This window comes from Sminthopsis crassicaudata, chromosome 4, assembly GCF_048593235.1.
Source record: "Sminthopsis crassicaudata isolate SCR6 chromosome 4, ASM4859323v1, whole genome shotgun sequence".
NCBI lineage: Eukaryota > Metazoa > Chordata > Mammalia > Dasyuromorphia > Dasyuridae > Sminthopsis > Sminthopsis crassicaudata.
In genome coordinates this window covers 316,678,581-316,688,085 of record NC_133620.1, presented here as the reverse complement: position 1 = coordinate 316,688,085, position 9,505 = coordinate 316,678,581, and the positions used below count along the sequence as shown (strand labels likewise).

General features: G+C 50.7%; 1 protein-coding gene across 2 annotated transcripts; it reads left to right on the top strand.

The window, feature by feature from the left end:
- Positions 1-1,049: 1,049 nt before the first annotated feature.
- Positions 1,050-8,243, top strand: CBX4 (chromobox 4). Of its 2 annotated transcripts, none has more exons than XM_074260326.1 (5): positions 1,050-1,337; positions 1,540-1,583; positions 2,879-2,944; positions 5,203-5,269; positions 5,876-8,243. In XM_074260326.1, the coding sequence occupies exons 1-5, from the start codon at positions 1,269-1,271 to the stop codon at positions 7,295-7,297; spliced, it is 1,668 nt and encodes a 555-aa protein (XP_074116427.1). In that variant the 5' UTR covers positions 1,050-1,268; the 3' UTR covers positions 7,298-8,243. The 2 variants fall into 2 exon arrangements, with proteins under 2 accessions (XP_074116427.1, XP_074116428.1); XM_074260327.1 differs by having other exon boundaries at positions 1,319-1,337; positions 2,821-2,944.
- The last annotated feature ends 1,262 nt before the right edge of the window (positions 8,244-9,505 follow it).

Here is a 9,505-nt window from a genome sequence, read left to right as displayed (position 1 = left end):
TTCTCTTCTCCCTCTCCTTGGGTCTCATCCTGGACTTCCCCTCCTGCCTTAACCAACCCTTCCCGTTTCCTCGTTCCTTGTCCCTTCCCAGTGTCCATCGGCGTCGCGCCAATTCCTCCCATAAGTCGACACTCCCCCTCAGTTTTCCTAGGTTTCTTTCCTCGCCCTCTCTCCCGGCCCCTTCTTGTCTTCTCTTCCCGCTGGTTCGCCGCGGAGGCTGCTGGGGTCTGTACTTTCAAGCTTTTCCCCGTGCCAGGAGGAACGCCATCAATAAATTAGGAGTCAGGTTCTGGTAATCTCCCTTTTTGAGCGTTTTCTTCTCCGTTTCTTCTGGCCTTATTACTTTTTCAGTTATTTCTTCCACTTCTCCACCTTTTTGCAGGACATTCTTCCTGCCTCTTTCTCTCCTTGACCTTTCACCTTTTCCACCTCTTTCTTCCTCTCATCCCTAAAAGCCTTCGAGGGCGCGACACGGAAACGGCCACTTGGACAGGGGATGGAAGGGGTCGCACAGACTACCCTAGCATCGATTCCGCCCCCTGCAGGCAATTTTTCCTATGCTATTCTAGCTGCACATGATGCAATTTGGTGCAATTTTTAAATGCTATAGATTGATTCCGTGGCCCCTGGCAGAGGACCCCAAGCTGTGCACAGCGAGAAAGGGGACCCGAACAGAACCCACTGGCCGCGGAGAAGCAAGATCCATCCCTCTTCCCCCGATTCCCCAAGACCCAGTTTCCTATGCTGTTATCCTTGCATAGTCTGTTTGATTCACCTCTTTTTCCTAGTCCCTATCCCTCTTCCCAAACCTCCATCTATGCCTCTCTCTGTCTCTCCCCTTCTCTCTCTCCCTCCGTAGCTGGCTCGCTCACTCCTCAATCCCTCTTCCCCTCCCCCCTCCCATTCTTCCCTCCTCCTCCTCCTCCCGCCCAGTTCCAGTGCCTTGGCAGGCCGGATTGCACCAATCCCCTTCTGTTTCCCTCCCCTTGACGACAAACTAGGCCTGTGGAGGCCCCGCCCCACTGACGTCCGGGATTTGCATGAGTTGCTTGTGCAGGATCGACTGGGGCTCAGTTGTCTGTGAGAGCAAGAGACAGGAGCCGTGAGAGGTCCAGGGAACGAGTCAGCCTGGCGGAGCAGAGCAAGAGCAGAAGCAACGGTGGCAGTGGCGGCCACTCAGCCAGTGGTGCAGCAGGACGCCCGGGAGAACCAGCAGTGTCTGCAACCTCGCCAACCTCTTCGAGCCTTGGGCTCACTCTGGCCCCAACATGGAGCTGCCAGCTGTTGGGGAGCACGTCTTCGCGGTGGAAAGCATCGAGAAGAAGCGAATCCGAAAGGTAAGGCAGCCGCTGAAAAGGAGGGGAAAGGCAACCGTGAAGGAGAAGGGGAAACAGGAGACTGGGAGACAGGGTGAGAAAAGAAGAGAAGGGGGTTGGGGGTTGGGGAAGCTAAAGGATCCGGGAAGCCGCGGAGGTAGAGCTAGAGATCCAGTGCAAACCGCTTGCTTAGGGCTGAGTCTTGTCTCTTCCACCCCCGCAGGGCAGAGTGGAGTATCTTGTGAAATGGAGAGGCTGGTCCCCCAAGTAAGTAGTGGACCTGGGAAGAGGGAAGCGGGGGTGGGGAGAGAGCGGGTGTCTTGGACTGCTGGACCAGAGATGGGAGGGGGGAAATAAATGGGAGGCGGAGTAGGGGGCAAAAGGGGGAGGGGGTGGGGAGGTCGGTGGCAGGCACTAGCAAAGCTAGAGCTGCAGAGTCCCTAGCCTGGATCCCTGTGTTGTGCTCTCCGGGAAATGCCATCACTAATTTATGCACTAAAAAGAGCTAGGAGAAGGCTGGAGAAACGTGGAGCCGAGCCGGGGAGGCCGGAGGAGGGAGGGAGGAAGGGAGGGAGCGAGCAGGCACTGACTGATGTGCAGCAGAAAATGGCTTCTTTCCCCTTTCCCTCCACCGAACGGCTCCATATTGCAAAACCAAAAAAAAAAAAAAAAAAAAAAAAAAAAAAAAAAATTAAAAAGCGACGAAAATGCAATTGTGTCTCCTCCCTCCTGATGGTGGAGGGAGGGGAGAAAAAAAGGCAGAAAATGTTGGGAACTGTCATTGTGGCTCTTTTGGTTCGGATTTTTTTTCTTTTTGAAATGCGATGACACCGGATAGAGACAGACGTACACACAGGCATACACACACACACACACACACACACACACACACACACACACACACTCACTCACTCACTCACTCACTCACTCATATATTTTGTGTTGCCGAATATTTGGGATTTGAATGGCCATGACAGCGGAGCTCTCTTCCATCTGGAGGGACGGTTGACTAATGTAGAATCAAGATTCAAGTAAGGGGAGATCGAAACCCTTTGGGGGCTCCCAGAGAGAAAGCGGGGGGGGGGTAAGAACGGCGACTTTATATTTCTGCTGAACACACAGTGTTCATAAGAGCAAAGTGGTTTTTAGAATATGTCGCAGTATAACATACTTAAAATTCCTGGCTAATCACTCTGCAAAATAAACTGTTTTATTTTTCTCGACACCGTCCTCCAGCACCCCCTTCGCCCAGCTCCGGGCTTGTGCATTTAGAGTTTGGTTTGCAGAGGACTCATGGTTAGAAGGGAGGTACGGGGAGTGGGGGGAGAGAAGTGGAGAATGCCATTGACTCTTGTGCCTACAAAACCTCCCCTACACACACACACACACACACACATACACACACACACACACACACACACACACACACACACACACACACACACCAACAGCTTTCGCTTCATTAAGATAAGCAGGCCTTATTTGTCGTTCCCCTTCCTGGCAGCCACAGAGGTGGATTATTTCTTCTGATGTGTCTCCCTCCCCCCCTTTCCCTTTGCAAGATATAACACGTGGGAACCCGAGGAGAATATCCTGGATCCCAGACTGCTGATCGCTTTCCAGAACAGGTGAGAATCCCCGAAGCCGCTGCGGCTGCTTGCAGTAACCGTATATGGAAAAGGGAAAGCGGGAGAAACTGCTTTAGGAATAGGTGGGGGTGCGCTCGAACAGTATCTCCCCCTCCTCTCTTGGGGACGCCCTCAAGTTTTTCTGCTCCTTTACAAATGTCTTTAACTCTTGCATCATTAGGGAGAGGGGTGCAACATGAGTTTGATATTTCGGGGTTTAGTTGGAAGGGGGGAGGGAAAGAACCTTGCTGTAGGCTTTGCAACTACCAGGATTTTTAGCCACGCCTGGTCCCCCACTGCCCCCTCACAACCCCACCCTCCAGCTCCACCCCCGAAGCCTAGGTATTCGCTTTCTTACAGTCACTAGGCTCTTGGCACCCTTAACCTGCGGAGCAGCTCCTCGGGAGCTGGCATTGTGCAACCTCAAGGACGTCATGGAACTAAAGTTAACCTGTTGGAGGCCGGCGTAAAGTGGACAGGTCCTCAAACCCTTCCCCTTGCTACAGTTTGGGGCACATTTAGGCTTTACTGTTAGCTCCACCGCACACCCACCTAACTTTCCCTCACACATACACGCCCACTATGACTCTCTTATGAGGGGGTGGCAGAGAAAGGGAAGGGGGCTGTTGAGAGCTGAAAGTAGGTTTGGTTCTAGGGAAAGTGAAAATTGTGGCGGAACTGTGTTGTCTTGGAGGTGGAAGGGAAGGGAAGGTAGGGAATGCGGTCTGAATTTCAGGCTGAAAGAGGCTCTTCCTCAGGACCTTGCACCCGAGCAGATGCCTGTCAAGCTGCAGCTGCTGCAGCTGGATTCTCTGCTGGTGGCTTTAGTGATCTATTTTGGGGAGAATTGGAGGGGACAGAGAGGAAAAAGGAGAAACAGGGACTGGGCTTTCGAACTCGACTGTACAAGGTTCTACTCCCTCCCTCGCCCTTATATTTTTGCATTACTTCCTGTTGTGTGTTTGGCGCTAAAACTAAACTCTGGTAGCCCTCTAGAAGGGATTCAATGTGGAAGTTGCTTATCAAAGCGCAGGGGGGCGCCTAGTGCAGTACCCTGTCTGTTCCCTCACCCAGGGGAGTTCACAACTCTGTAACCATGTCAGTGGCTGATGCCATGTTGCATAATGGGTCCCCGAAGAGTTAAACTCAGGATGTTGCAATGCCATGCAACTTCGAAGCAATGCTCCTGCCCCCAACCTGCTCAGCTCTTACATTTGTCTCATAGACCTAGTACCCAGACAGTCTCATGGGGGAAAGGGTATGGTCTCTGGAGACCTGTCCTCTTCTACAGACAGAGACAAGGCCTTTAATTCTTGAGAACATTGAAAACTTTATCCTGGAAGAAAGATAGCTAGAGCATTCTTCAAACTGTCACTCTCTTCAGCCTGAAGATGTGGCACAATCTGCTGATTTTATTGTCATTAGAAATTGAGGCTGCCCTTGAGACAATCGTTAGTGAAATTTTCCTTTTCCAGCACCCTAGCTTCTTCCCATCTGCTTAGAGGATGTGTTGGGGGCACAGTTTACAGAACTGACTACTCACCTGGTCAGGCTTCTATCTTTCCTCCACCACCAGACTCTAATTGGCTCATTTGCCTTGTGTAAACAAGGGCCCAGCTCCTCCCCCTGTTTAGTGCCTGGCCTTTTGGAAAGTCTTTACTTCTGGGAGCAGCACTCTATCTGAATCCTAATGAGGTCATTTAGCATCAGGAACTACTGATAGAGAGTGATGAATTCGACATATACCTCATTTAGACTTGATTGGATTCTCTGTTTTCCTCTCTCCATCCTCACTCCCCCCCCCCATCTGTTTTGTCCAGTAATGTCCTGGGCTTAAGCTAAGGATGTTTGAAATGGTAGGTCACTGCCAGAGTTACTCCTCTTCCACATTATTTCCCCCCCCTTTTTTTTTTCTCAAATGAAGGCTCTTGCTAAAGAGGGCTCATTTAAAGAAAACTGGGCACTGGTTTGTATTGGGATTATGATGTTTACTTCAGGGTGTATTAGGAAGGATATGCATACTCAAACATCCTATGCAAAAGTAGTATTTAAGCCCATTTTTAAAAAGGGATTTAAGAGAGCAGGGCTTAGGACGCCTCCTTTGCAAATTTTTGCCCAGTGGTTCTTAATCATCTCCCCTCTATGGTTCATTTAAGCTTTCTTTTTCTATAAGAAATATTGGCTCCATGGCTTGGCATTGCCAAAGGGGAATGAGGAGACTCTCTTGCTAATAGCACTGTTCTTTGTTTCCTCCCCAGAGAGCGCCAGGAGCAGTTGATGGGATATCGGAAGAGAGGGCCAAAGCCCAAACCGCTGGTTGTTCAAGTAAATATAACAGGGCATCTGGGACACTAAGGAATAGAGAAAGGACTGGAGGGAGGGTAGCAGTAACAGTCTCTATATCTAGTGGCATCATTTAAGTGATTTGCACCTCCCCTTTCCTGGCCTCTAAAAAACATCCATGGTAACCAGAGTTTTCTTCTGGTATTTTCAGCATGCCCTTACCCCTGCCCCAGTTCAATAAGTCATGATATCCTTGAGGTCTTAGGGTACCTAGACAGGTCTCCTTGTTTCCTCCCCTTACTTTTTTGGGAGCCTTGATCATCCCTAGGGGGAGAGATCAGATTTAAGTGGAACAATGCCAGAGCTCTAGAGTTTTGGGGAAGAGGATGGAGGTGACTAATCACTTGGAGCTTTAAAATGCCTCTGTACTATTTCCCTTTCCTTTGCACAGAGGGTCATGGGTATAACAAAGCCTCACAATTTAGGGTGTATTTAATTTTCCTAGAGTCCTACTTTACCCTCCATCCTTAGTAAAAGGAAAAAGTCTCTTTGTGCTTCCTGCATGCCAATGTCACCCCCCCATACTCTTTGCCAAGTCCTTATCCTTTTTTACATTTACATTTACATTCTTTACACTTGGTCTCGCAGGTGCCCACGTTTGCCCGCCGCTCCAATGTGCTGACGGGCCTTCAAGATTCCTCAGCAGACAACCGCTCCAAGCTGGAGCTGGGCTCCCAAGGGAAGAGCCAAAGTCACCAATATGAACTCAACAGCAAAAAACACCATCAATACCAGCCACATAGCAAGGAGCAAGGGGGCAAGCCCCCGCCCCATGGCAAGAGCGGCAAATACTACTATCAACTCAACAGTAAGAAACATCACCCCTACCAGCCAGATCCCAAGATGTACGACCTTCAATACCAGCCTAGCCACAAGGAGACTCCCAATCCCACCTGCCCGGATTTGGCGACCAAGAGCCATCCACCTGACAAGTGGGCACACAGCCAGATGTCGAAGGGTTATCTGGGTACTGTGAAACCCTTAGCCAGTGGGGGCGGAGCTGGTGTCAAAGTCTCGGAGAAGAGCCAGTCCAATGGCGTTACTTCCCCGCCCAAGGAGGCAGGAATGCCAGCGGGCAATGGGATCGGGGGCAAGATGAAAATAGTCAAAAATAAGAATAAAAATGGACGCATAGTTATTGTCATGAGCAAATACATGGAAAATGGCATGCAGGCAGTGAAAATCAAGTCAGGGGATGGAGTTGAGACTGAGAGCCGCTCTCCCGGACACACCAAGAAGAAGGCTGGGGAGGAGCGGCATAGTAGTGGAGACAGGACTTTGAAAAAGATGACGGGGGCCAGTGAGAAAAATCCTGATCTGCCCGCTAAAAGGCGGGACGAGGACTCCCAAAATGGGGACGATGAGGAGACCCAGATCCAAGACTCTGCCTCCCGCAAGTCCTCCCCAACGAAGGAGACATTCCTAGACCAACCCCTACAACTCACCACCAAGCCCGACTTATTAGCCTGGGACTCCAATCGGAGTTCGCACCCACCTTCTTCTCATCATCACCATCACCACCATCACCATCACCACCACTCGGTGGGCTTAAATCTCGCTAACTCCCGTAAACGCTGCCTCTCGGATTCTCACGGTGATCGGGAGCCCTGCAAGAAACGTCTCACGGCCCGCAGCATCAGCACTCCCACCTGCCTAGGCGCCAGCCCTGTAGCTGAGCGACCAATCGACCTGCCCTCCGCAGCTTCGGCCGCCGCCGCCCTTCCCCCGCCCGAGGTCATCCTTCTGGACTCGGACCTGGACGAACCTATAGACTTACGCTGTGTCAAGTCGCGCTGCGGGACTGGGGAGTCTCCCAGCCCTCTGCAGGTGAAACCTGAGGCGCAGGCGACAGTGGCGGCGGCGGCGCCGGCCGAAAAGCCGCCGGCTGAGGCGCGGGACGAGCCGGAGGAGCCTCTGACCGAATTCAAACCTTTTTTTGGAAATATAATTATCACCGACGTAACAGCAAACTGCCTCACTGTCACTTTCAAAGAGTACGTGACTGTGTAGCTCTGGGGTGTAGTCGGGAAGAGGCGCTCTGCCTCTGCTGAGGAGCTTGGCTTGCGTGGACTGGGAGCCTAAATCCCTATCTTTCTGACCACTGGAGATTGAGGGTGTGCACTTACAGACAGCGAACCCCCAAATACCCTAGTGATCCTGTCCTTCAAAGTTCATCTCCACGATCGGGACAGGAAGCACTTATATCCCCTCCCCCCGCCCTTCTCATCCCTCTCCCGCACCGTACAGCACCGCACTGCAGGGGGGAAGGGTTTGGGGGAGTGGAGAGAAGCCCGAGCTTCCTTCCACTAGGTGCCTATAGGGGCTATTCCTCTGCTTCCTCCCCAACCTCCATCCCCGAACCGGGAGCTGCTCCCAGCCGCTTCCACCCGGACCTCGGATACTGACATGACAGCCGTGAGGCGGTCTCAGAGTTATAGTATTATATTTTAACCGTGCTAACTTGTCAAGTGCTGACTTTACTCCCCTTTGTACGTGGTGTTATTATTGAAATGTATTGTTTGAACTCAAAAATCCCGACCACCCCCATCGGGCTGATATATATATATATATATAAATATATATATATTTATTTGTAGGTATTTATATATTGAAATATAAAAACCTAGATTTATGGAGTTTCCTCTAGATCACTTATATTCTATATCAAATTATTTTCTGTTTACCTCTCTCTTCCCTCATTCAGTATTTCAGTTGATTTATTTTCCATACCTTCCTCTTTCTCTCCCCTCTTCCCCCATGAACCGCAATACCAATAACCTTGGTATATATTTTTTGATACTGTACACATGGATGTGTTGTTTCTATGTGCAAAAAAAAAGTTTGTTAAAAAGCTAAACAAGCTCTCTAGAAACTGCTGCTACTAGAAATGTCTAAACTATAAGCTTCCAATTATTACCTGCTTGAATGTAAATATTAAATGGAGATGTCGATGGTGTTTTTCGATGTTTGCTCTTAGCGCAAAGTGGATCAACAAGGTTTCGCTTTGGGTACTTTTTCGACCCTCTCGTACTATCTGTCTAGCCTCTCACTGTCTTCCCTTCCCCCGCCCCAACCTCACGATTCCCCAGCTCCGGTGCTAGCACTTGGTCAGGGAACCGACTGTATGCTGATGCGACTGCTATCCCTGGTCTATAAAGCTTTATAACAGCACGGGCCGTCTTAGTGGGTTTGTTCCATGGGGTGCATCTCTGCAATTTGGCGTCACTCCAATTCTCCTTTCCCCTTCCTCTTTCCAGCTCCTTAAGAAACTAGGGCGGAAGGGCGTAATTCGCGTGGCGATGGTAGGTCTAAGACCGTACGATATCACCTGCCAAGGAACAGTTGGGGCCTGCAAGACTCCACTTGTGGCTGAGGGGCTGGGTGCAGGGTGAAGTAAAATTCATTTGGGTAAGGGCTTCGCAAATCTTGGAAATTGCTCCATAGCTTAGAACCTAGACTTTTTCATGGGCACCAATCCCACGCAGTGGACATTTCCCTCTGCTGCACCTGCCAGATTGTTTCAAGTTGTCCCCGCGTCGCCCCGCCCTTGGTGAAATCGAGTTTTCCTTCTCTGATTCTCCTCCCTCCACTTCAATCACCCTAGGTGCTCCAAAGAGCCGAGGGTTCCTGGTGTGGGAAGGAATTTTCCTTTCATTTGAAGTTTAGCTGTACCCCGAAACTTGGAGACCTTCCCCATTCCTCACTTCCACTTTCTCAGCCAGAGTCCCCAGAGCCGAGATTGCTCACCCACCCTGAAGAAGAGGTAGAGAAGAGCTTTCCTTCCCTGGGACTGAGCTAGGTGTTCTCCCCGGAAACTACCGCCCAGTCTAGGCGAATGCATGGCTGCTTTCTTGCCATGAAGGGAAGTAGTACTGGCTAAAGGTCGTCCTTAGCGAATGTTTTTGGCCTTTCCTGCCCCAAGTTTGGGGAAACAAAAACAAAACAAACAAAACCAAAAATTCCCACTATTTTCTCCATTCCCTCAGGAGATAAGCAATCTCAGGACCCAGTTGGACACGGAGAGGAACGGGTTAAATGCTCCCCAGAGGCGAGGAGTAGGCAGAGCTCTGGGAAATCGGCTCCACCAGCCCGCAGTCCCCCACCCCCTCCACTGGCTATCCCGGACTAGAGCGTGAGACTTTGTGCCGACTCAGCAGTCTGACTCTTGGTTTCTGTAGCCCGTAGGAGAAGAAACCCGGCGGGGCTAAAGGGGCCTGG

Excerpts from the sequence above, each read along its gene's own strand:
- CBX4 (XM_074260326.1), top strand. The coding sequence starts at position 1,269 with ATGGAGCTGCCAGCTGTTGGGGAGCACGTCTTCGCGGTGGAAAGCATC. Across the intron at positions 1,338-1,539 it reads AGAAGAAGCGAATCCGAAAG|GGCAGAGTGGAGTATCTTGT; the intron begins GTAAGGCAGCCG and ends CCACCCCCGCAG. Across the intron at positions 1,584-2,878 it reads TGGAGAGGCTGGTCCCCCAA|ATATAACACGTGGGAACCCG; the intron begins GTAAGTAGTGGA and ends TCCCTTTGCAAG.